Source organism: Sus scrofa, chromosome 8, assembly GCF_000003025.6.
Source record: "Sus scrofa isolate TJ Tabasco breed Duroc chromosome 8, Sscrofa11.1, whole genome shotgun sequence".
Classification (NCBI taxonomy): Eukaryota; Metazoa; Chordata; class Mammalia; order Artiodactyla; family Suidae; genus Sus; species Sus scrofa.
In genome coordinates, this window is record NC_010450.4 from 3870938 (window position 1) to 3898060 (window position 27123).

General features: G+C 49.1%; 1 protein-coding gene across 1 annotated transcript in view; it reads right to left on the bottom strand.

Moving 5' to 3' along the window:
- Window positions 1-27123, bottom strand: part of TBC1D14 (TBC1 domain family member 14) — an 85470-nt gene that overhangs the window by 37624 nt on the left and 20723 nt on the right. Inside the window, 1 exon segment of the mRNA XM_021100966.1 lies at window positions 20111-20231. Coding sequence (XP_020956625.1) covers window positions 20111-20231 — 121 coding nt within the window.

Genomic DNA, 27123 nt, shown 5'->3' on the forward strand with positions numbered 1-27123 from the left:
GTCTCTTGGCTCAAAGCAAGTAACAGCCATTTACGGGGATGCTCCTCAGAAGCCCTGCAGCTCATCAGCACGACCACCACTCAGGGACTGCCTCGGGGTCTGTGGATAAGCCTGGAGGGAATTCAGAACAGGGTTCCCCAAAGTTCTAGTGGCAAATTAGGTTAACCAATCTAAAAAAATGCTGCTAGTCATGGCAGCATCTTCTTTTTAAAAAAATCAAACAATAAAAAAAAAAACAAGAGAGCACATAGTAAGGACAGTTTGTTTCAGCTCTATACCTAGTTATAGCTGTGCCTTCATGAGAGCACTGAGTTTCAACCCAAACTGTCCAACCTGGGGGGGCAGGGGTAGGGGTCATGCCAAAAAAAGTTTGCCAAAAGCCACTAATTGAGAATAGGATGCAGTCCCTGCCCACAGCAGTTTATCTTGTATCTTGCTGGGAAGATAAGACCAATAGCACAGGAAAGCAGCAAACAAAATCTACTGCCCCCAATTTGGGGGGGGGGCTGCTAAGTTGTGGCGTGTGGTCTGACAGTGAGCAAAGGTTCAGGAAAAACACAATAAACCAGGGCAGCTCAAGAGGCCTCAACACGAAGCAGGGGCCAGCACCTATTTGTGAAGGGGCCACATGGGGCCTGGCACTTTTGGAGACCTGCAGACCCCGTGGCTCACTCTACTAGGGGCAATAAGAGGCCAGCAGAGGCTACGAACCCAGAGCAGACAATGAAAAATGCCACCCAGGCGAGAGCAAGCCACGTGCTGTGGGAGCCCCAAGCACAGGGTGCCCATGGCTGGAGAGAAAAAAGAAAGTGTCTCATAAAGGTGCCATCTGAGGGGACAAAGGACAGGGGAGATCTGGGAGAGAAGCCGCTAGGGAGAGGCATCCTGACAGCACAAGAGATCACGGTGGGCAGGCCTATTCGTGGGTGAGCACAAGCACTTTACGTGGGCAATGATGCTGGGCCAAGGTTGTTCTGTTCTACGTTTTATGGTCTCAGAAATAAGCTACCTAGAGTTGATGGGACAAGCCAAGAGCGAGAGAAAGAGAGGAAGAAAGAGAGGTAGGAAGGAAGAGCCAGACTCGGTACACAGCCAGCAAGTAGGGAGTGGGAGGTGTGATGAGCCCGTGAGATACATCCAACGGCAAGGATGACATCTCGTGCATGATCTGAGCATCGCTAAGGACAAGGACGGGGCCTTAGACTCCTGAATTAAGTGTATGATCTGCCAGTTAAAAAAGAACAGAAGAGTTCCTGTTGTGGCGCAGTGGTTAATGAATCCGACTAGGAACCATGAGGTTGCGGGTTCAGTCCCTGCCCTTGCTCAGTGGGTTAAGGATCCGGCGTTGCCGTGAGCTGTGGTGTAGGTTGCAGACGCGGCTCGGATCCCGCGTTGCTGTGGCTCTGGCGTAGGCCGGTGGCTACAGCTCCGATTGGACCCCTAGCCTGGGAACCTCCATATGCCATGGGAGCGGCCCAAGAAATAGCAACAACAACAAAGACAAAAAAGACCAAAAAAAAAAAAAAAGAACAGAAAACAAGCAGCGATCCCATTGTGGCTCAGTGGGTTAAGGACCCGGGGTTGTCTATGTGAAGGTGCAGGTTTGATCCCTGGTCTTGCTCAGTGGGTTAAGGATCCAGCATTGCCACAAGTTGCGACACAGGCCACAAATGTGGCTCAGATCCGCTGTAGCATAGGTCACAGCTGTAGCTCAGCTTCGCCCCTACCAAGCATGGCAGGTCACCCTGTGGTACCTATTTTTTTCCTTTTTACTGCCACACCTGTGGCATATGGGGCTAGGGGTCAAATCAAAGCTGCAGCTGTGTCTATGCCATTGCCACAGCCACCCAGATCCAAGCCACAGCTGCAAGCTATGCCGCAGCTTACGGCAATGCTAAATCCTTAACCCACTGAGCGAGGCCAGGGATCGAACACACATCCACACAGAGATAACGCTGGGTCCTTAACCCAGGGAGCCACAAGAGGAACTCCCCCAAGGTACCTATTAAAAGACACGAACCAAGCTGAATGACAGCACAGCAGCCACATGAGGCCAGGCTGAGGGCCCTGCAGGGGAAGCACTGGGGTTGGCAGCAGGCCTGGGTCCAAACCATCACCTCCAGATCATCACCAGCAGCAGTGACCTTGAGCATGCTCCTTCACCACCCCCCCAAGCATGTCTCCTCCTCTACTAAACGAGAAGATTAAATGAGAATGAACTAACCCAACACACACAGCCACAGCAGGTGCCCCCAAATGACTGTCACTGTACTACTACAGCATTGTCACAGTATTTCCTGTTAAGAGGGGTACTTAATAAGATTGTGGTGAAGTCTAGATGAAGTGCCCAGAACACGGCAGCTGGTTTCACTTTGCCATTTGTTAACAAGCAACTTCTGGGGCGAGAGGGGCATTGTTTTAAAATCTGGGATGAGATCTGTTTTGTTTTGCCATTTTAGTGGGGGAAGTGGCCTGAACAGGTCTCACAAACGCTTAGCCTTCCAAATGACAGTTCTAGTGACCAATGAGGCTGGCCTCATTAGGACCCTTGCAACCCCTGAAGGGTCCTCACACTTCAATTATTTTATCCACCCCCCCCCCAGTCCTTTCAGAAAGCACTAAGTTACCGGAAATGCTGGCTTTTGGGAAAGCAACTCCCAGGAGGTCTTTTTAATCCTCATGTTTCTTACAAACATCTAGGACACAAAAGTTCGTCTGTGGACGGGGAGTAAAATGTATTAGAGCCGAAGTGTGGGTTTCAACGAGCCTGGTTACTGCTGCGATCTGACCACCTTATTCGGACCTGGAGCAAACCGGGTATAGCCTGATTTCCCTGGGACCACGAACAATGAATGCCATTCAGGCCTCTAAGAGGGGTGACTGGCCTGGACTGACCTCAATCTCAACACCGGCTGCAATCCCATTTGGGGTGATAAGAATTAGGACGCGCTGGCTCGCTCTCCTGCAGTCTCTCACTCAATCCTGGGAGAAATCCACACGGAATCCCAGACAAAGACTGGCAGGGAGGAGGAAGGCGCATCGCCGCGGTCACATGCACGCTTCAGCTCGCTGGAACAGATGCATGGAACACGCACACATGCACACGGGCGCACCCACGCAGCGGCCTCCGCGCGGGTGACGGGCGGGCAGGCCCCCGGAGGGGCGCGGGCGGGGCCGGGCCCCACTCACCATGAACGCCGCGGGGCTCAGAGGCGCGCGGCCGGCGGCTCCATGCCCGGGCGAGCGAGCGAGCCGGGCTCCGCGGCGGGACCTCGGGCGGCGGCTCCGGAGGGCGGGCGGAGGCGGCAGGCCGCTCAATCGCGCGCAGATGCGGCGCCGCCGATCCGCGGCTCGGTTTCGGCGCGTCAGGCCTGGCTCGCAGGGACCGGGGGCGCCGGGGGCGGGCCGGGGGCGGGGCTGGGGAGGACCCGAGTCCCGCGGGGGTCCCTCCAGGGCCCGCCGGGTGGGGAAGGTCACACGCACCCTAAGGACGCAGGACGTGCCCGCGCAGGCGGGCGCAGAGTTCAGGCGCGGGATGTCCACGCCGTCACAGACCCGCCGGCCTGATGCTCACACTAAGCAAGTTACGCTGCGTCCTCCGCTCACAAGTGCCACGCTGGAAATCGGACCTTCCGAAAAGGAAGCAGCGAAACCCCAAGCAACGAACGCCAAAGCTCTGCTTTGCAAGCTTTCAAAAACAATGAGACTTGTACCGTGCCCGAAGGAATATAAAAACAGTAACACTAGTAACCTTTGGGTAGTGGTTAGAAGCAATTTTACTCGACTACGGTTCAGATGTTTTCCACAAGAACGGTTCAAGCAAAACGTCAGGGTGCACACAAAAACACATAAAGGGAGAAGTTTGACTAGTCCTTGCTTCTAGGGACTTGGCTGGGAAGGGGCATTAGAGACTGTTGGGGGGGGTGCGACAGAAATATTGTCTAGATAAGCATCAACAAAACTAACTGAACAGCAGACTTTAGGAGAGAGCATTCCACTGCTGGTAGATTATACCTCAATGTTTTAAGTCTTTAAAATCCGCATAAGGTCACAGTTATTTCTGGTCAGCCCCGGGGTCCAACGGCCAAGGGCTGAACAAACTGGGTCTAAGACAACACAGACTCTCCTTCAGTTCCCAGACTAGGAGTACCAGGCTTTGCCCAGCTGACTTTCTGGGTAACACCATTACCAACTTGACACCAGAAACGTCTTCACTCAGAAGAAGCCTACAGTGTCCACGAAGCTGTAATAAAGAAGACAGACAATGACAAGGGATGACGAATATGTGGAGAATCTGGAATTTTCATAAGTCATTGGTAGTCGCAGCCATTTGGGAGAAGAATCTGGCAGCTTCTTATATAGTTCCATATACACCTACCACACTCCAGGGAACCGACCCAAGAGAAATAAAAAATGCATCCACAAAAAGACATGCATGCAAATGTTCACAGCAGCATTATACATAACAGCCCAACACCAAAAACAATCCCCAGATCCATTAAGGAAGGACTGGGTAAATAGCACTGACGCAGCAATACCGAGGGGCCCTGATACACGCGACCACATGGACGCCACATGGGGAGCCTCAGGAGCACTGGGCTGAGTGAAAGATGCCAGGCAAAAGGTAATGTGCACGATTCCATTTATACGAAATGTATCTTAAAACAAACCTCTAGAGAGAAAGCAAATTAAGGTTTGCCTGGAGCTGGGCAGGAGCAGAGATCCACTGCCCACAGGCACCAGAGAACTTTTCCGTGTGATGAAAATATTCTAAAACTGGATTGTGATAGTTGCATAACGGCGCAGGTTTATTAAAAATCATGAACATGTAGAATGAGTGAATTTTACAGTATGATAATTATACCTCAATAAAGCCTTTTTTTTTTTTTTAAGTAATAGGATAAAAAGGGAGAGACTGTTTCTGGCTGGAAGGATTACGGAAAGCCCTGTTGAGGAAAAATTATTCAAAATGTGGAAATAAGACAAAAGCATGGAGGAGGGGTGGCTTTTCACTTTATTGCTTGGTTTATTTCATTCTCTAGAAGTACCTGTGCTAATACCGGTTAGAGTGCAGAATCTGTAACGTGACATATTAGCTTGTGGATTCATGTCCAACAGAAATGATAACTCAAAAGATTGTTTTCTAATCCCCATCAGTTTGTGTAAGTTTAACCTAGCACTCTTATTCTAATTCTTCTTTGGTTTTGTGCCTATAAATACCCACTTCCTCAAATGCCTTTGGAATCAATTTTACCATCTGACTGATTCAGCGTATCTCAATGCATGAATCTTCCTTTTTTTTTAAGATTTTTATTTTTTCCACTATAGTTGGTTTACAATGTTCTGTCAATCTTCTGCTGTACAGCAAAGTGATCCAGTCACAAACACACACGCACATACATACACACACACATATATACACACATTCTTCTCACATTCTCCGCCACCATGCTCCATCACAAGGGACTAGATACAGATCCCAGTGCTGTACAGCAGGATCTCACTGCCCAAATGAATCTTTAATCCACAGTCATTTTTTTTAAAAAGGGAAATGTCACAAGAGGGTGGTAGAATAACCTTTCTATTAAGAGAAGAAAGGGACAAATAACTGAGGGCCATACACAAACCCGACTGGCTGCCGATTCCAAAGAACAGTTTGGTGCAGCCAGGGAGAGCAGAGCACGATCTGGTTACGGACACGGTCATGGTCGGATGCTATCATGGGATGACGATAATTTTCTTAAGTGTGTGATAACACCTCCATGATTGTGTAGAGAGCTGCATGCTGGTGTATTTATGGGTAAGACATCATGATATCTGCAACTTACTTTCAAATTTTTTTTAAAACGTCCTAGAAAGACATGACAAAGTGAATATGGCAGAATGTTAACAACTCTTCAATGCAAGTGGAGCATATCTGGCTGTTCATCATTCAATTACTCCCTGAGGAGTTGCGGTCGTGGCTCAGTGGTTAACGAATCTGACTAGGAACCATGAGGTTGCGGGTTGGATTCCCTGGCCTTGCTCAGCGGGTGAAGGATCCGGCATTGCCGTGAGCTGTGGTGTAGGTTGCAGACATAGCTGGGATCTGGCGTTGCTGTGGCTGTGGTGTAGGCCAGCGGCTACAGACCCGATTCGACCCCTAGCCTGGGAACCTCCATGTGCCGCAGGTGTGGCCCTAGAAAAGACAAAAAAAAAGACAAAAAAAAAAAAAATTACTCCTTGAATGCTTCTGTAGGTTTGAAATTTGTCTTCACAAGGGGAATAAACTGGTGACAAATCAACTTAAACACCTGTCCCCACGGAAACACTCCCTGCCCTGCCATGTAGACTACAGCAGGGCCCTGTTCATCCCTCTCCTAGCATCCTGTTCTGTTTTCTCATAGCACTTAATCACAACTTGTAATTACGTGACTCTCTGATTAGTATTTATTTCCCTCAAGAGACTACGAAACCTCTGAGGGCGGGGACTTGCTGTAGCCTTTTCACCACTGAGGGCCAACGAAGTACACAGCAGAGACAAGACCCTCAGCATCTGTGGGATCCATCCTTTTTCCATCCAGCCAACAAGCACTTAAGGTGCTTGGTCCTAGGAACCAAGATGAACAGGCTGCCTGCTCTCAGTGGCTCACAGGCCAGCAAACAGACAACTACCACGCTACCTGGGTGCTCAGTCCTAGGACAGAAAAAAAACTCAAGGTTCCAGGAGCCCCCAGAGCAGCTGACCCAGCCTGAGGAGTGACTGGTGACTTTCTGGAAATAATCCCTGCAACCGGAAGAGAGCCAGCTCCATTCTCGCAGAGAGGCATGGGCTCTCCGCCTCTCCACGCCTCCCACCCACACCCAGTGCCGCACATACTTCGGAGGGCAGCCAACCTGAACCCACAGGCTCGCTGACTTTGAACAGGAGAGAGATGTGTTCAGGATGTGTTAAACAGGCAGCAAGATGTGCTTCCCCAAACACACTGCTCAGCTCTTCTGGCAGGCTGTAACCTGCAAGTCACTTTAACAATAGTTTCCATCACACATTTTAGAACGGAGTACCTACCGTTTATAAAGTTCTAACTATATATTATACCATGTGATAACTTAAAGCAAAAATAAGAAGGAAATAGAGCCTTTTATCTATCTCACTATTGCATTAGATTTCGTTTTTTTTTTTTTTTTTCTTGGCAGCGCCTGCAGCATGTGGAAGTTCCCGGGCCAGGGATGGAACCCGTGTCACACCAGCAACCCCAGCCACTGTGTGAAAGTGCTGATTCTTTAACCTGCTGCCCCACAGCAGGAACTCCAGGTTGGACTTCTGTCTTAATTCACCTGTTAAGAAGTCTTCCTCAAGTTTCTGAGTTAACCAGCGCCCCTCCCAGCTTCTGTATCTCCATCAGTTCGCTGGATTCATTCGCTTATGCGATTCATCTGCAACACGGCTGTCTTCACCCTTTTAGGTCCAGGAGGTAGAACTGACTGGTTTGTCTGAGGCAGCAGCCTAACAGACAGGCGGACAAACTCGGCCTTGCTACAGACCCCGGGGCGTCGCAGAATCAAAAGGTGACTGCAGGGACCGCTTCAGTGCCAACCTAGGAGACGGTCAGGTAAATCATGACGCAGCTACACAAAGGCCTTTAGTGAGCAGAAGTGAGGTCGCAGACGAATATTTAATGACCTGGGAAATGCTTACGTCGTCAGAGAGATGAGAAGAAAGTCTACAGAGTGGTACATTGTGAAATTCTGACATTCTTAACAGTCATTCATCCATTTAACACACACGTGTTAACACTCCACTAAAGCCAGAAACCGTTCTGACCCCGGAGATGAAGCGACAGAGAAGCACACAAGGTCTGCTCCCAGGTCTCCTCAGTGTGTGTTCCAAGAGGGCTGAGAGGCAGGCAATAAACAAGCAAACAAGTGGGCAAAAATTTAAGATGGAGAAAAGTTCTGAGCAGAAAGTCCCGAGAGTCCTGTGACAGAGGGACAGCCGATGGGTGGCGGTGGCGGCTCCTTCCCACAGAATGAGCAGGGATATTTTCTTTTTTCCTCTCTTTTTTTTTTCGGCCATGCCCCTGGCAGTGGGGAAGTTCCCGGGCCAAGGATCAAACCCGCACCATGGCAACAACCCAAGCTGCTAGAGTGACAGCGCAGGAGCCTTAACCCCTTGCACCACAGGAGAACTCCAGGGAAAACTTCTTGGAAGACACCATGGAAGAGTGAGCATCTGAGCTAACCCGGTGAGTCTCATCAGCCCTAACAACCCCACGAGATAAGCACTGTGCTAGGCTGAACGACGGCCCGCCAACACGCCCATGGCTCAGTCCCTGGCACCGGGGCTAGTGCCTCATACAGCAGAGGAGACGCTGCAGACCTGATTAACGTTATGGACCCTGAGCAGGGGAGATTATCCTAGATTATCTGGTGGGCCCCATATAACCAAAAGGGTCCTTAAAAGCAGAGGGAGATGTGACTGTAGGAGGGGAAGGCAATATTCTGATGGAAGCAGAAACTGGAGTGAGGCAGCCCAAGCCAAGGAATGCCCGCAGCTTTTAGAAACTGGAAGAGAAAGAACAGGTTCTCTCTTGGAGCCTCTCAGAAGACAGCTCTGCCAGCACTCTGATTTTAGTCTGGAAGACTCATTTCAGACTTCTGACCCCCAAACTACAGGAGAGTAAATCTGCATTGTTTTAAACCACCAAGTTTGTGGCAGCGGATTGCAGAAGCAACAGGAAACGGTATAGCACTCAGCATGCCCTGCCGCGTTTTCCCCCAGATACAGCAACAAAGACTCGCCTGAGCACCTGTAAGTCCTCGATGGCCAGTGGCGGGGGCGGGGTGTCTAAACCCAGGCTCCTGGCTCCAGAGCCCCATCCATCACCTCCCCTGAGGCACTGCCTCTGAACTGAGATGTCAGTTTCCCAGAATTGTGTTCCCTTCCTGGCCCTAGGGCCCCGTGAGCTCTCAGACACAGGCATGAGGCCCAGGAACAAAAACACGTGCCTGTTAATCCAGGGATACCATGGAGTTTCTGGCGTCAAAGAGGAGGCTCCACCCGAAGTGCTTACTCAGGCCGACAAGATGTTGCTTCGGGAGTGTTGTGAGGTCAGCTTCCATGAGTAACTTAAAGGAAAGTACAGTTAACAGCCTGACTCTCCTCAAATCTCAGGTCTCTCCAAGTCCTGCCCGGGCACTTGCTGAGTCTGTGTCGTCAGGAGGGCCCGCAGCACGCACTGCAGCCCACGAGACGACGACGACGACGACGACGACGAGGAGCCAGCCGGGCCTGGGCCTGCTGAGTCCTGAAGAAGGCCCAGGAAGTGGCCCCCTGCGGATCTGCCCATGACTCGAGATTATAAAATACCTGGAAATCTCAGTCTTCCATCAGGTATTAGGTCAAGGCGAAAGAAGCGGTTTTCGTTGGCCGTCAGCATCTTCCTATCGGCACATTAAATTGCTCGGAGAAGAAGCATTTGAAAGCTCCTGAGGGCCCCCTCCCCAGGCTCCCTGGCCAGGTCTTCCTTGGAAGCTGCCCCAATTCAGCTGCTTCCATGAACACACTTTTCCGGGCCAGGTTATTCGATGGGCCACCTAACTGCAGATGCTCTCGCCTGAGCCTACAGTCAGAAACTGGACTCAGAGCATGGGTGGTCCCCTCTGAATCGTCCTGGCCACAGCATCTTCAAGGTCAGGGTCAGGCAGGTTGCCAGTACCTATGGCGTGCAAGCAGAGGCGCTGCACAGCTGGACCTCAAACATGCAAGGGCAAGAAACCAACGGAAGCTGCTGAGAAAGGCCCGGGGGCAGGCACTGAACTGTCAGAGGCTCCCACCTGGAAAGGCTGTGGGTGAAGAGGGCTTCCTCTGCCTACCTCTATCACTGGGGTATCTCTTTTTTTTTTTTTTTTTTTTGGTCTTTTTGCCTTTTCTAGGGCCACTCCCTTGCGGCATATGGAGGTTCCCAGGGTAGGGGTCGAATCAGAGCTGTGGCTGCTGGCCTACGCCAGAGCCACAGCAACGCGGGATCTGAGCTGCGCCTGCGACCTACACCGCAGCTCACGGCAACGCTGGATCCTTAACCCACTGAGCCAGGCCAGGGATTGAACCTAAAACCTCACGGTTCCTAGTTGGATTCGTTAACCACTGAGCCGCAATGGGAACGCCCATCTGGGGTATCTCATAGATATGCTTCCATGAACTATTTTTAGAATTTGAAAAAAAAAAATATTTTTAAGCCACTTCAAATGGAACCCAAGGCTGATTTTGCCAACAGCAATCTCCTAAATACACTAACCAGGCCACCGCAGCAGCAAAGCTTTAAAGGTGTGGCCATAAGGGGACCAGCCTGAGAGACACCTCTGAGCTTTACTGAGCTCCCACCGGACACGGATCGAGCGCCCAGAACACCCACACCTCCCCTCCCGACCCCCCACGAGCACAGGCAAGGTGCGCGTTATCTCTGCAGAGGAGGGGACCAAGTTCAGGGTAGCGACGTCAGGTCATCGGCCTAGTCACCCGAGTGACTGTGCGTGACAGCGTGAAGACCCAGACAGGGTGCTCTGAGCCACCGCGAGCGTTCCTCCCCAGCCCCCTGCTTTCCCGAGCCTGGGACCCCGGCCCCGGCGGCTGTGAGAGGCCCCAGGGAAGCTGTGTGCATGTCCTGTTGTCGCAGTCCTGTGTCTCTGCGGGGACCACGCCAGGAAGACAGCGGGCGCGCGCTGAATGCTGCCCGCAGGCTGCCGGCGAAGCGCAGCCCTGCCACGCTGGGAAAAGCAGCAAACCCGAGGAAGCGCTGTGCACGGGACTTTCCGTTCATATCGCTACAGGCAACTGGGGTGAGAGGGTTACACTCCTCGCATAAATGAGCCGTAACCACAGCAACAGCAGGACACAAGCCACCCATAGAATGAAAACAAAGTTCAAATTAAAATGACCGCACTGCCACTCGCCTTTCTCCTCTGTTCCCCTTTTCTTTCGCTTCCAGAAAGGGAACATGTGGAAATGTGAATTGTCATTAACCTGCTGCCTCTCTGAAATCCAAAATGAGTAGGGACTAGACGTTTCACGAAACAGTCTCCCGAGAGACTCACCCTCAAGCAAAAGGTCCTGATTGCATACAGATGTGCCAACCACCTCAACAAGCCAAAACTTCCAAAAGAGACTCCACTTTACTCTGGATCATCAGCTGCTGGGTAGTTTCCCTCTCTGCTCTAGCCACTAGGAAGCTCAGTGTCAAATCTGAAGGGTGCCTCTTGCAGCTGCATGGAAACTTGTGAGCTGTGCTTTGAGGTATCCCTTAGGCTCAGGGTTTTTTTTTTTTTTTTTTTTTTTTGTCCTTTGCCCAAATTTTTCAACATTTTTTTTTCTCTATCATTTTGCACATTTTTTAAAAAACTTTTTTTGGAATAGACCTGCACACAAAACAAAACTCAGAAGGTACACAGTGAAAGTCTCCCTTTTCTCCAGTTCACTCGTCTCTCCCTCCGAGGCAACGTTATGATTACCAGGTTCATAGGCGCCTTTCCTGACGCCGGATCTGCACTCGCAAGCAAATGCTTGTATCTTTATGCACACAGAGCACACTAATATAGAGGGTTATTCATCTTGCTTTTTTAAGGTAGGCACTGAATTTTACAGAGGGCTTTAATCAATTCTCTACTGCCAGGCACTTAGCTAGCTCACAATCTTTTATAATCAATCTTTTTTGTAGTCTTCCAGTATTTTGCAATTGATACCTTTAGAAAACCATCATTTACCTACACACTAATTCACCTGTAAGATAAATTCCTAGAAGTCTAAATGCTGGGTCAAAAGTACCCTAACTGGAGTTTCCGCTGTGGCTCAGTGTAAGGAACCTGACTAGTATCCATGAGGATGCTGGTTCGATCCGTGGCCCCACTCAGTGGGTTAAGGATCCGGCGTTGCCCTAGCTGTGGTGTAGGTCGCAGGCATGGCTTAGATCTGGTGTGGCTGTGGCTGTGGTTGGGCCGGCAGCTGCAGCCCCTATTTAACCCCTAACCTGGGAACTTCCACCTGCTGATGGGTGAAGCCCTAAAAAACAGGGGGGCCCCGACTGACTGACTGAGTCATTTGTTCATGTCAGCTTTATGTTTTCATTTAACACGCACTTAGCTCTTTTGGTGCATGCGCGTCTGTGGCTATTAACACAAACGGTCTTGCAGCCACGACCCTCATGATCCAGACACAGGACGGTTCCATCATCCCCAAGACCTTAGTAGCCACGCCGGGCACGGCAGCGTTATCTTCTCAAGTATGTCGTATAAATAAAATCATACAGGATGTAACCTTTTGAGACAGGATTCCTACAGTCAGATAATACCCCCGAGATTTGCCCAAGCTTGTTAATATGGTGGCGTACACTGATTGATGCTCAAATACTAAACCTGCTTTGGATTCCTGGGATAGATGCCACATAGTCATGGTATACTACCCTTAAAAAAAAATGTGTGTGTGTGTGTGTGTGTGTGTGTGTGTGTGTGTGTGTGTGTGTGTGTGTGTGTGTAGCTGAGTTCAATTTGCTACTATTGCGTTGAGGATTTTGTGAGGGAATACAGGTCTCCAGTTTGCCTTCTTTGTACTGTACTTTCGTGGTTTTGGCATCAGGCTAACACCAGCCTCATGAAATGAGTCATTCCTTTCTCTTCTAAAAATGGTGTCATTTAACTTTTTGGTAGAACCGAACAATGAAACCGCCTCTGGGCCTGCAGATTTCTTTTTCTGGAAGGTTTTTAGCTACAATTTCTATTTCATTACTAATTACAGGACAATCTGGGTTGTCTACTACATCCTGGATAAGTTTTAGTGATTTGGGATGTTCAAGGAAAAGAACCATTTCTTCTAGGTTATCAGAGTTACACATGCAGGGTTTTTAATAACATTCTCCTATTATCCTTTTAATTTCTACAGCATCTGTAGTGTCTTCTTTTTTCATTCTTCTTCTTCATAATTGGTTCTCCTCTGTTTCAGTCCGTTTTGTTAAGAGTTTGATTCTGTTGGTCACTTCTTTTTTCTTCTCTCTCTCTCTTTTTTTCCCTGTCTTTTTGTCCTTTTCTAGGGCCGCACCCGCAACACATGGAGGTTTCCAGGCTAGGGGTCTAATTGGGGGTTTCCAGGCTGCTGGTCTACACCACAGCCACAGCAACACCAGATACAAGCCATGTCTGCGACCTACATCACAGCTCATGGCAACGCCAGATCCTTAACCCACTGAGTGAGGCCAGGGATTGAACCCGCAACCCCATGGTTCTTAGTCGGACTCGTTTCTGCTGCGCCACAAGGGGAACTCCCTGTTGGTCATTTCAACGAATCAGCTTTTGGTTTCACAACTATTACGTTTTTCTGTTTTCAAGTTCAGTGACTTCTAGTCTCATACTATTTCCTTCCTTTTGCTTGCTTTGGGTTTATGTGCTCCTTTTACAGTTTCTTAAAGCAGAACAATTAGATTCAAAACCCTTTTTCTTTTCTAATGTGACTGATTTAATGCTATAAATTTCCTTCTAAGCACTGTATCCCACAAAGTTTGATAGCCTGTAACTTTACTTCAGTTCAAAATATGTTCTCCTTTTCCTCCTGACTCTCCTGTTGTCCAAGATTTATCTAGAATCGTGTTACCTCTTTAGTTTCCAAGTTTGGGGAGATGTCCTTATAATCTTTCCGGCGTTGGTTGAGCGCAATTCCACTGCAGTTCAAGGAGGTGTTCTGTGTCATTTCAACCCTTGCCGATTTAGTTTCTTTCATCATCGAGGTTGTGCTTTGTCTTGGTGACAGCACGTATGTAAAAAGGAGAGGTGTGGTGCTCTTGCTGGAGGCTCGAGTGTTCTGGGAATATCACTGCTGGTCACGTCTAGGTTCTGGCTAATTCTGTCAAGAGTTCCCTCATTTACGAAGAGGGGTGCCATCACTCCAGTTGTAACCTGCCCCTCGTTTCACATCTGTCGGACTTGGCACATGTATTTTGAGGCTCTGTCGTTAGGGGCACACATGTTGCATATCCTGGTGTCTTCATGAGGTAACATGCCACCTTATCCCTGGTCATTTTCTTTGCTCTGAAGTCTGCTTTTTCTGATATTAATACATCTGCTCTATCTTCATTTTGACTAGTGTTTCCATGGTAGTATATCTTCTCCATCTTTTAGTTTTAACTACATATTTTATAGTTTAAGTGAATTTCTTTTAGGCAGCATATAATTGGGTTTTTTTTTTTTTTTTTTTTTTCTTTTTAGGGTATATGGAAGTTCCCAGGATAAGGGTGGAATCGGAGCTGTAGCTGAGGCCTGCCACACAGCCACAGCAACACCAGATCCAAGCCACATCTGCAACCCACACCACAGCTCACAGCAACGCCAGATCCTTAACCCACTGAGCGAAACCAAGGGTCAAATCCACGTCCTCATGGATGCTAGTAGGGTCAGTTACCACTGAGCAACGACAGGAACACCCAGGGTCATTGTGTTTGTTTGTTTGTTTTTTGGTCTTTTGTCCTTTTAGGGCCACACCCATGGCATATGGAGGTTTCCAGGCTAGGGGTCTAATTGGAGGTTTCCAGGCTGCCGGCCTACACCACAGCCACAGCAACACGGGATCCGAGCCGCGTCTGTGACCTACACCACAGCTCACAGTAATGCCAGATCCTTAACCCACGGAGCAGGGCCAGGGATCGAACCCACAACCTCATGATCCCTAATGGGATTCGCTTCCACTGCACCAGGACGGGAACCCCCAGACCATTTACATTAAGGTAAGTTATTGGTGTGCTCCCGTTTAGGCCTCGCATCTTATTTGTTTTCTGTTTTTCCTTCCTCTGTTTCTTCTTCCCTGCCTTGATTTTGGATTTTTTTAACTTTTTCTGGAGTTCTCTTTTAATGTATTGCTTTCTAGTCTCTCTTTTTATAGCTTCGTGGTTGATCTGAGATTTGCAAGATCCTTTTCCACAGTCTAATTAGAATCAACATTTTAGTACCTCAAGTGGACATAGAGCCTCATGTCTCCCACCGCAGATTTTATTTGTAACATGTGTTACAGCTGCACATACAGCAAACACCACACAACATTACCTTTCTGCTTTCAACCAAACATACTGTGAAGAACTCACGGGGAGAACAAGGGTCCAGTGTGTCCCTCTGCCATTTCTGCTCCTCAGCCCAGCGTTCCAAGTTTCCTTCTAGAATAATGTCCCTACTGTCTGGAAAACTTCCTTTAGCCATTTTTTTAGATCTGCTGCCAACAACTCCTCTTAGTTTTCCTTTATCTGAAAAGATCTTTATTTCACTTTCACTCCCAAAGGGTGTTTTGCTGGATATAGAATCGGGGTTGAAGGTTCTGCTGTTGAGCTGTTTCCCCTCCTGGTGGCCTCCGTGGTTTCGGAGGAGAGAATCACGGTGACCCAAAGGGCCGTCCCCCCTTTCTCAGGCTGCTTCGAAGACCCCCTTTCTCTGCCTTTAGTTTCAGCAATTTGGCCACGATGTGTCTGGGCACCAACGTCTTTGGCGTTCACGGAGCCCCCGCACCCACCAGATCTGTAGGTTTTTATCTTTTGTCAGATTTGGGATGTACTCAGCCATTATTTATATTACCCTGTATCAAGCTGGGGGGATACCAGAGGAGGAAAAAAAGATAAACCCAATCGATTCAGTGGGACTCTGAATTCTGGTCTTCTTCCCTAACCCAGCTGTTTGAGATTCCTTGTCAGCATCTCAATAGCTGCTCCATGTACTGTGTTCAAGTTTTACAGCTGCGTTCATGGGGAGAGACGGGTTAGAGAGGGCTTAGTCCTTCGGACCCATAACCGGCATCTGATCTGTTTGTACACTGGCTCAAACCCATTTCCAAAGGCATGAAATAAGAGATGATAAAAACAAAGGAAGCTTTCATTTCTTTTTCTTTCTTTCTTTTTTGTCTTTTGTCTTTTCAGGGCCACACCAGTGGCATTTGGAGGTTCCCAGGCTAGGGGTCTAATCAGAGCTACAGCCGCTGGCCTACACCACAGCCCACAGCAACACCGGATCCTTAACCCACTGAGCAAGGCCAGGGATCGAAGCTGTAACCTCATGGTTCCTAGTTGGATTCGTTAACCACTGTGCCACAACGGGAACTCCAGCTTTCATTCCTAAATGAAATGAAACTGCTGTAGATTTCACCTGTGGACCAGCCACCAATGACCCGCACTGCCCAGCCAGGCTTATGCTTCCTGCCATTCGTGATGACTCGGGATTTTCCGAGCGCAGAGGTGAGGATGAATATCACTCTAAGTTGCCCTGGGTTTGCCTTCTTCTGGATTCTCCCTTTAACATCTAAGAGCTGGCCTGAAATTCCAGAAGGCCATTCAAGACATTCCAGGCTATACAAACCCAAACACCTGTACTTATCTTTGCTCCCACGACAGAGTTTATCGGGGACACTGAAACCCACAAGCTCTTCCTTTCCTGCACCTCTCCTTGCCACGACTAGGAGCTGCCTCGGCGCCCAACCGGAGCCCAGCCTCATCCCCTGACAACAGCGCCAGATGGTCCTGTCTACATACATAGTGTTAGGTCTCAAAGATCCAGAATATCTGTTATAAAGCATCCGCAAGTGTCTGCGGCCCTGAGCCCCTCGGACATCTATTCAAACTACAAAGGCTCACCTTTACTTTTCAAATGACCTTTTCTTTAACGAAATAAAAAGAGGAGTTCCTGTCGCAGCTCAGCGGTTAACGAACCCAACTAGCATCCATGAGGGCTTGGGTTTGATCCCTGGCCTCACTCAGTGGGTTAAGGATCTGGCGTTGCTGTGAGCTGCGGTGTAGGTCGAAGACACGGCTCGGGTCTTGCATTGCTGTGGCTCTGGCTCCGAGTGGACCCCTAGCCTGGGAACCTCCATATGCCATGGGTGCGGCCCTGAAGAGACAAAAAGACCGATAAATAAATAAATAAATACTCAAAAGAAAGAGCACAGACAAATTACTGAATGGAAAAATACCAAAATGCAAACAGTAGGGGCAATAAGACTCCAAGTGTTTTCTTTTCCTTAATTTGCTGATGTCTTATACATATTCTACAAGTCACAGAACTGAGAGGTCAGTAATACTAATTTATCTAAAGGAATCCATTCTCCATTTCCCAGAAACTTGAGCAACTGGGGGCCGTAACCACCAGCCGTAACCACCTCCTGCCAGGCTGCGCCGGGAAGGCTAAGAACACGTGTCCACATGGCCTCACTGGAGCAGGAATTAGAGTTTACTATACATCTTAATTAGGCTTTAGCTCTATCTAGAGTTACTGCCACCACTTGGGATCACACGTCTACACACTCAGGCCCCACACGGGCCCTCTAAAGCTGGGGTGCTGTGTGAGCAGACATCTGTGACAGCAACCAGCTCGAGTCTGGTGCCCAGGAGCCTCCTCATAGGGGCAGGTCCCTGGCTCAGGATCCTTCTCAGGTCTCGCTGGCGTGGGGGGAGTGGGAGGACAGGGTGAGAGATGAGAGGGCCAGAGACACAAAGCACGAGCAACCAGGACACAGCAGGACTCTGTGACGCAGGAAGGTACAGTTGCATCCTTTATTATTGATGGTTGAAGCCAGACAGTCCTCTTCTTGGCAGGATTGTGTTACCACATAATTAGCGACCTAGTCACTTCAGTTCACGAAAGTCCTCTAAGTTCAAGAATATAATCCAAGTTTGCGTTTAAAAACACAGGGTACAACAAAGGTAACAAAGAAATTCAAACGTGATGCAAGTGACACTAAGAGCCATGGGAAGATCTATTTAGAACAGTGGCTACTTCTTTGAAAAGTGTGAGTTTCTTTAAAAAAAAAATTTTTTTTTTTTTTTCTTTCTAGGGCTGCACCCATGGCATATGGAGGTTCCCAGGCTAGGGGTCTAATCAGAGGCATAGCTGCTGGCCTACACCAGAGCCACAGCAACGCCAGATCCGAGCCACATCTGTGACCTACACCACAGCTCCCGACAACGCCAGGTCCTTAACACGCTGAGCAAGGCCAGGGATCAAACCAGCAACCTCATGGTTCCTAGTTGGGTTCGTTAACCACTGTGCCATGACGGAAACTCCCTCTTTTATTTTATTTTATTTTTTTTATTTTTTTTATTTTTTTTTTGTCTTTTTGCTATTTCTTGGACCGCCCCTGCGGCATATGGAGGTTCCCAGGCTAGGGGTCGAATCGGAGCCATAGCCACCGGCCTACGCCAGAGCCACAGCAACGCGGGATCCGAGCCGCGTCTGCAACCTACACCACAGCTCACGGCAACGCCGGATCGTTCACCCACTGAGCAAGGGCAGGGACCGAACCCGCAACCTCATGGTTCCTAGTCGGATTCGTTAACCACTGCGCCACGACGGGAACTCCGGAAACTCCCTCTTTTAAAAATTTATAACAGCTTAACTACTGAGTTTCCTAAGAAATTTATAGCTGAGCTCTGCATATAAACTTATCATATTTGATAAGTGATTCAAATTCAAAATGTAATAATCTATAAAAATGAATTCCAATACTGATTGACTGAGTCTCCCGAGTCCAGATAACTGTTACAGGGAAACGTTAGACAACATTCAAATCATCTTTAATTTGCCGAGGTACGAAAAATGAAATCTGCGCAAAGCCGCCTTGCTGTCGAGCAGAGCCCCAGCGTGTGCTCGCTGCCTTGCCCTGTACACCGCACCCCCGTATCTAGCACATTTCACTCAGAGGGGCCACGATATGCTGCAGCCCCACAAGCCCCCCAGCGCCGAGTCAGACCCCACTTCCTCTCCCCTGGACTAGACCAAGAGCAAGTCGCACTCTGGCCAGGGGGATCTTGTCACCCCACACAAGCAAAGCCCACGGGGTACCCCAGTGCCTTCAGGTTCTGAGCACATCACACCCCACTCGTGGGCCCCACGGACAGCCCGCTCTCACCAAGCCCTGGGCTCACGTGCACACAGCCCCTCGGCACCAGCTGCCCACAGCTGCCCACTCTTCCTGTGGAGAGGCAGAGAGGCAGAGCAGGCCCGGGCCCCGGATGCCCGGGCCTGAATGCCAGCTCTGCTGCTTACCAGCTGCACCTGCCCGAGCCACTCAGCCGGGACTCAGTGCTCCTTCGGTGAAATGAACACAGCAGGAGTATCTCCTTCCTAAGGCTGTTGCGAGTTGTAAGTGAACTAGACACCAAGCGCTGGCTCCCTTAACACTGGCGCACGGCAGTCACTGGGCACACGCTCCCCGTTACTACCACCCTCCGTCGCGCCCTTGCTCTCCGTCTTCAGTGCGGCCTTGCCCGGCAGGCCTGCGGTGCTCCCTGCGACGCCCACCCTGGGACCATTCCCTCACTAGAAGGCGCTCTGGAGCACGGGTGCTGTGCCGCTTCTCGAACCCCAGTGCCAGGCATGAGCCCTGGTGCATAGGAATGTCTACTGAGCAACCAACCGTCCACGGATTCAAAGTGAGGGCAGGCAGGAGACTCGCTGGAGCAGGGTCACCGCGTGGCTGGGCCTCGGGGCCAAGCAGAAGATGCAGGTGGTGAGCATCGGGCTGCCGAGGCCACACCCCCCCCCAGCCTTGCTGCGTGGATGCTGGAGCCCCTCCCTGGGAAGATGAGCACATGCCCCCAGGGACTCGTTTCACTCCCTGCAGGGGAGCGAAGCAGCCCGCAAAGTGATGAGCTGCCACAGGCCTGGCCTGACTCTGAGCCCCATCCTCTCCCCCAAGACGTGTGGGCGGCTCATACTGCAGCCCGGGCAACAAAGGCCAGAGGCCTCTTGGTCAGGCCGGCACTGGGAGGATTGGGTCCCAAGAAACTCTTGGGATCAGAGGGGGAGGATTCTTTAATATCAAACACAGTAATAAAAAGTTGATAATAAACACATTTGCAACTCTTACTGAAAAAAAAACTGATTAAACTTAATCAAGGTATATACATCTAAAGCCCAGCTCTCTCAACCAAGCTCTCCTGTGGGTGCATCACAAACTGAGAAAAGAAAAAGGTTCAAGTCACCCACATTCTGAAGACAGATTTTAGGTACTTAGCATGCAAGTTAAAGTTATTCAAGTTCAAAGCCTCCATAACGGTCATTTTCACATGGTTGATAAACATAAGCTGTATAGCATCTCTCTGTGTATTTGTAGCTCGTATACCTTTTGCATTTTCTTCGAATCTTTCTGAGCATTCTCTCGGAGTGGTACTTTTCCAAATAACTTCCATCCCAAGTCGTTCTGTTTGTCGAGCCTTGCATTTTGTTTTCTAGCAAGCAAATTCCTACAGGAAGAAAATAAAAGGGTTAGGGAATTCCTGGGTATTTACAGAAACTCTCTAACAAAAAACAAGCAGACTTTCCTTTGAGAGAACAATGAGATGAACCATCAACTTTAATTCTTCAGACTTGATTTTCATGTAGACACAGAACTATGAAGCAGGTGAACAGACCCTGAACCACCACAAATAACCTTTTCATGATTCAACGATTACATGTACAAGTGCTGTAAGTTAGAGTAAAGAAAGGCATCGTAGCATGACAAAGTGTATTCGAAAAACTGAGCTTTGAAGTCGGCCCCAAACTGAAATCACTCACTAGCTGTGAGTCTCTGAGCAGGGTATTACCCTCGCTAAGGCTCAGTTTCCTTGTGTTTAACAAGGGTCGTTATACAAATTAAAACTACACGTATGCAGTCAGTGCTTAAAAGATAACAGCTGCTTTAGTACTTAACTTTTAACTTCGTTTAAATTATCTATAAATCTGTATTACCTATTTGTAGAGTCTCCATGTATCAAAGAAAGCCACTCCTGCTATAGTCACAAGGTCTTCTCTCCCAACAACATGTAAACAAAAGTCTCAACACAAATAAATCCCAAATGGTACCACCAAATAAACTATGTTTTGAAATGTATGGTTTTGGTACATTCATTAAAGACAAATGGTTTCTAGGGCTCATTGGAAAGTAGAAGAGGAGCATGAAGCATCTTGTGTGCTAAAAAAAAAAAGTGCTCAAAGAAACATAGGGATAAGTTTAACAAAAGCAGTAGCAGCTTGAAAGGGCCCTCACCGTGCTCAACCTGGAACAAGGTAACCATCAAAATAAATAATGAGAACAAGGAATTATAACCCATCAAATAAAAACAATCCATGATTCCAAATGGATACAAATAAGTAAACAAATATAAAGTTGGAGGAGGAAGGAAATCACTCAGAATGTTCCCTGATGGAGTTAGGAATTAAATCAGCAGACGCTGGTAGGTGAAAGGCGGATGAAGAATGCGACTTCTACATGATTTAAAGGATCTCCCACAAGTCACTGGTTAATTGGTACATGTACACAATGGAATATTACCAAAAAAGGCTGCCTGCCGTTTTCAGTAAACAACGAATGCTGCCCACCAGTGGGGCATCAGCCACTGCAGCCATGCCGACCGTTGCACTCTGAGGGGATTCAGGATGGAGGGAAAAAGGATGCTGCCCCTAGACAGTTAAGATGCACGTCAAAGGGATGATTTCAGTCAGTTCGGATTCTTGCCTCCTCCCGCACACAGAGAAGCACTAAAATCACTAACTTGACATGTCTGTTTTTAGTGACTGGCAGTATCTTCTGATGTGCAACCTCATGGGGTTGGGGGGGGGGGTAGCCCAAACTCCTATATATCCTGGCTCCTCACTTATCTCTTTGGAACAATCCCTCACAGCTATGCCTTCAAAGCTACTCGTCCACAGTAAGGCCACCAAATAAAACAGAATTCTCAACTTTTAGGCTGTGCTTTTTTTTTTTCAGTCAACAAACAAAGGCTGAAGAATTGTGTTCAATTAATTGTGTTAATTAGGAGACTAAAGAGACCTGAAGATGAGATGCAGTAGGTGGATCCTGTACCACATCCTGGACCGCGGGCAACAAAAGGTATTCCGGGGACTATTAGGACAATGATGCAACTGGAACACAGACTGTAGAGTAGAACCACATTGGGTTAATATTAAATTTCCTGACCTTGGAGTTGCCTTCGTGCCTCAGCGGTAACAAACCTGACTAGTATCTATGAGGACTGCGGTTCAGTCCCTGGCCTTGCTGAGTGGGTTAAGGATCCCACATTGCTGTGGCTGTGGTATAGGCTGGCAGCTGCAGGTCCGATTCGACCCATAGTCTGGAAACTTCCATATCCTGCAGGTGCAGCCCTTAAAAGACAAAAAAAAAAAAAAAAAAAAAATTCCTGACCTTGATAACTGTACTACAGGTTACCGAAGAGAACACCCTTGTTCTTAGGAAAAACACTGATAAATTTAGGGGGAAACAGCCATGATACTTCCTACTGATTCTTCCAATGCTTCCAAAATATTCTTATATGCTTACAGAGGATATACACCACGCCACAGAATGAATAAAACAAACGAACCCGCAACCTCACGGTTCCTAGTCGGATTCGTTAACCACTGAGCCACAATGGGAACTCCCTATAAAAACTTTTTTAAAAGGTTTCTGGAGTTCCCATCATGGCTCAGCAGAAACGAAACCCAACTGGTATCCATGAGGACACAGGTTCGATCCCTGGCCTCACTCAGTGGGTTAAGGATCTGGCACTGCCGTGAGCTGTGGTGTGGGTTGAAGACCAGGCTCAGATCTGGCGTGGCTGCAGCTGAGGTCTAGGCCAGTGGCTACAGCTCCGACTGGACCCTTTCTTTGTATTCTTCCTTGCTTTCTGATAATGGAACCTATTTCAGAAATGGTTTCATGCCCCAAGGCAATTTCTATTTACATTTTTAGGAAATGAATTTCGAGGTGTCTCCAGACCCAACCTGTTTTACCACCCAAGATTTAACCAGTGGTGAAAAGACACAATTAAAACCAAGCTAAGGAGTTCTGTCATGGCTCAGCGGAAACGAATCAGACTAGCATCCATGAGGATACAGGTCTGATCCCTGGCCTCGATCAGCTGTGGTGTAGGTCTCAGAGGTAGCTCGGATCCCACGTTCCTGTGGTTGTGGCATAGTATCCAGAGGATGTGGGTTCTCCTTTTAATTGAAAACAATTTTTAGTCTATAGCTCTGATTTGACCCCTAGCCTGGGAACCTTCATATGACACAGGTACAGTCCGAAGAAGACAAAAAGAAAAAAAAAAAAACGAAAACGAAAAAACAAAAACAAAAACAAGCTATAACCTCAGGCACCCAGAAGGAGTCTAAGAACTTGGGCATCCAAAAGTTGGGTTCACTAACAGCTTATAATTTGCTAAAGAGGAGCTGCCTATGGGGAAGGGAACTGGGTACAAGAGACAAAGGGTGAGGAGACCAAATGCAGCTGGGAAGGGGACAGGCCAAGCGAGAGAGGGGCAGCTCCTAAAGAACCCTGACTGCCCCCGGAGGGAAGCCAGGTGCTGAGAGTCCAGCAGGAACAGCAGAGAACTGCTCAGAAACAAGTGGGGGCAGGGAAACTCGATGCCCAGTTCTGGGATCGGGAGGCTGAGTATACCCAGCGTGGGACGTGCTGAGCCCGGGCCAGCAGGAGGCGAGCCAAGAGGAACAGAAACGCTGGTTTCTCCATCCAGGCCTTAAGGCTACCTAACTTCCTGCAAATATAGTGTGATGAAGTTTATCCAAAATCAAAGCTGCGTAATTATTTTTAGCCTAAGAGCTTAAGCTCAACATGAGCGGCCCTGACTTCTGAAAGGTTTGTAAAAGATTATTTCTTGTGGATAAGAAGCTGGAGTCACCACGAGCACCAGGCCCTCTGAGCAGAAAAGAGTCCCTCTCGAGCTTCAGTGGCCGTGTCAGCCGCAGCTCTGGTGTTGGCACAGGCAGCAGGAAGCCCAGCCAGACAAAGGCGCTGGCCCTTTGCTCCCCTTTCACGTCGAGACTCCTGGGGAGCCAGGCAAGGCTATACAAGGTACTGGATCTGGGTCCTCCCGTGAGCGAGCTGAGAGCAGCACCTGCCCTCGGTGGGGCCTCAAACACGTTCCTGGATACTCGCTACTCTCGTCTTGTCTCATCACCAGACTGGAAAGTCCACGAGGCTGAATATTGCCTCTTCTGTTTACTGCGGTGTCTCTGGTATCTAGAACATTATGCAGACAGAAAAAAGGCTCCATGAGGTTAAGAAATGCGTTCTTTAAGGGACATATAACTCTTTTTTTTTTGGCCTTGTTTTTAGCCCATATAGAAGATCCCAGGCTAGGGGTCGAATCGGAGCCACATCTGCGACCTACACCACAGCTCACGGCAACGCTGGATCCTTAATCCACTGAGCGAGGCCAAGAATTGAACTTGCGTCCTCAAGGATGTTAGTCAAATTCGTTTCCGCTGAGCCACGACAGGAACTCCAGAGACATATAGCTCTTGATATTCATCTGAGGTAGAGAAGGGAAACATCTCCAACGATTCCTCTAAAGCTCATCTTACAGGGGTTTTTCCCTGGCATCCAGGGAGACAAATGTATTGAAGGCATGCTTTCATGAATTTTCATAAAGATTACATGGGCACGATTCCTGCCCACTTAAAACAGCAACCTGCCCAGCCCCAGCTAAATGACACAGACCACGGCTGCTCCCTGGCAGATCTGGAGTCGGGCTGTCCCGGAGGGTGGGGGACAGCTGGGATGGAAGGACGTCACCTTCCCGACCCGGTGGAGCAGGTTCCTCAAGCCACCAACACTCATCAGGGATCTCTCAGAACTTCGCAGAGCCTTAAGAAACAAGTCGCTAAGGCCCTCCTCCTTCAAGACACTGTAATTCAGTAATTAGCTGGGGCTCCCTCCCGTCCCACTGACTAACCAGTGGCAATTTCTGATTCCACAGCAATCAGAAATAAGCGGAAACGCAGCATTCCACTCCCCGAGGACTGCCTGGCCCACACGGGTTTCGTCTCTGCCATCTCCTGAACCATCGTCACCTTCTACATCGCCTGTCAGGAACCTGGTCGTGCACCTGGCACTGCACAGGCATTTGATGTGTGAAATAACCCTATGAGAAAGGTATTATTAAAGTGACCACTATACAGGCAGGAAAGGGACATATAACTCCTGCTACTCAGCTCAGGTAGAGAAGGGAAGAGTCTCCAATGATTCCTCTCAAGCCCATCTCAGAGGTATTTTTTTCAAGATCGCCACCCCCTAAAAACTAACACACCCCACCCCCACAAACTCTTACCCTGGGCCTCTGAGTCTGCTCTGAAAACGCAAGGGGAAGAGGCTAGTCCCACTTCCACTGTCACAGAAACCCCAATGACAAAACAGTATCCTGCAGAGCCAACCTCCCGTGTGATAAATTCCTACTTACCCTGTGGGAAATAGGAAGCGAGTAAGAAAGACACCAAGGTTTTATTTTGATCCATCGTTGTGCCCAAAATCCCTGGTTCCATACACAAATGTAGCCAGAAGTCCCTCCTCTTTCAGCAATTGTTACCCAAGTAGCACCTGATGCTCAACATTTAATCCCTCAAAGCAGTGACAACAGTGGGGGGTGGGGACAGTGAGCCTCAGACACCACCTGGATGTAAACACACAGAGCAGAGCCTTGCTGGATGGTACCCATTTCAAACTGAGGACTACCCAAGGAGACAACTCCGCCCCACGGCAGGTGCGGGGTTAAATCATGTTAAAACCCACCTAACATGGCAAAGGCCTTGCTCTGCATAAGTCTCTGATGACAAAAGCAAGAAAGGCACAAACCTGTCCATCAACAGGAGCGCAGGGGAGACGGCCATCGCATCTTCGGTGAGCCCCGGCTCTGAGAGGCCAGCCACAGGCGTGCTGACCCTCCCCTGCAAGCATCCCGGCCGGCCAGCCGGAGCCACCGTCCCAGGGGAGCACCAGGAGCGCCCTCCGGAGTTCTGCTCCACGGGCTGGAAGGCTAAGGCACGCAGGGTGGGGCGGATCAGCTGGAAAGGCAGCGGGAGGGGCGGGCAGGGCTCTGACTCCTAATTAGTCACAGGGAGGGCTGCGAAGCAAAGCTGAGTGGTGTTGCAGGGCCCCAGCATGGCTCTGCTACGCATCTCGGCACCTGCAGAGACTCAGAGCCACACACGCCAGCACAGGCTAAGGACCACAAAACCCATGGGCACTGCTGACCAAGGAGCAAGGCAAATCACATCGAACAGCTCCGAGCGTCTCCTCTGGGCCAGACTGGGCTTTGTGAAGAAGTAAGCGATACGGTATTCAGGTGAGTCACAAGCTCGGTCACAAAAATTTCAGTCCAAATCCTGCAACAGAACCATCACTAGGGGGTTCTCCCTCCATGACTTACAACAGCGTTAAAAAGTTTTTAATTTATCTTTTTTTTTTTTTTTGGTCTTTTCAGGGCTGCACCTGCGGCATGTGAAGTTCCAGGCTAGGGGTCAAATCGGCTCTGCAGCTGCCGGCCTGCACCGTCCTCATGGATACTAGCTGGGCTCGCTATGACGGGAACTCCAGTGCCAACATTTTTTGAAGGACAAGATCTAACTAACAATGCAAGGTCTATAAAACCCACCTATTCTAAACCCACAAGAAGATTCCTCAGGCTGGCCAACCCTCAGAACGGGCACCATTCAATCATGTGCCAACAATTAGCCCCTGGTAACACAACCCTCCAGGCACCCGGCCCGTGTCTTCTTTTTTTTTTTTTTTTTTTTTTTTTTTTAATTTTTTTTTATTTTTTCTGTCTTTTGTCTTTTTGTTGTTGTTGTTGTTGTTGTTGCTATTTCTTGGGCCACTCCCCGGCATATGGAGGTTCCCAGACTAGGGGTTGAATCGGAGCTGTAGGCACCGGCCTACGCCACAGCCACAGCAACGCGGGATCCGAGCCGCGTCTGCAACCTACACCACAGCTCACGGCAACGCCGGATCGTTAACCCACTGAGCAAGGGCAGGGACCGAACCCGCAACCTCATGGTTCCTAGTCGGATTCGTTAACCACTGCGCCACGACGGGAATTCCAAGTGTCTTCTTTCTAATAATCAGCTCCATCATCCCTCTAAGAAAGAAAAAACTGTCTGTCCGTGTGTTTGTATGTTTGCGACGGCACCAAAAGAGGCTGCTTGGAGACACGCGGTAGGTAGATGGACATCTCTGGCAAGGGAGGCAGCGAGGAGCAAAAGGGGCGTTTACTTCTACACTACAATTCCTTCAGAGCAACAACACATTGTTGCAATTAAAAAGAAAACAGATCATCAGTGATGGGAGATAAGAAGGCACGCGGT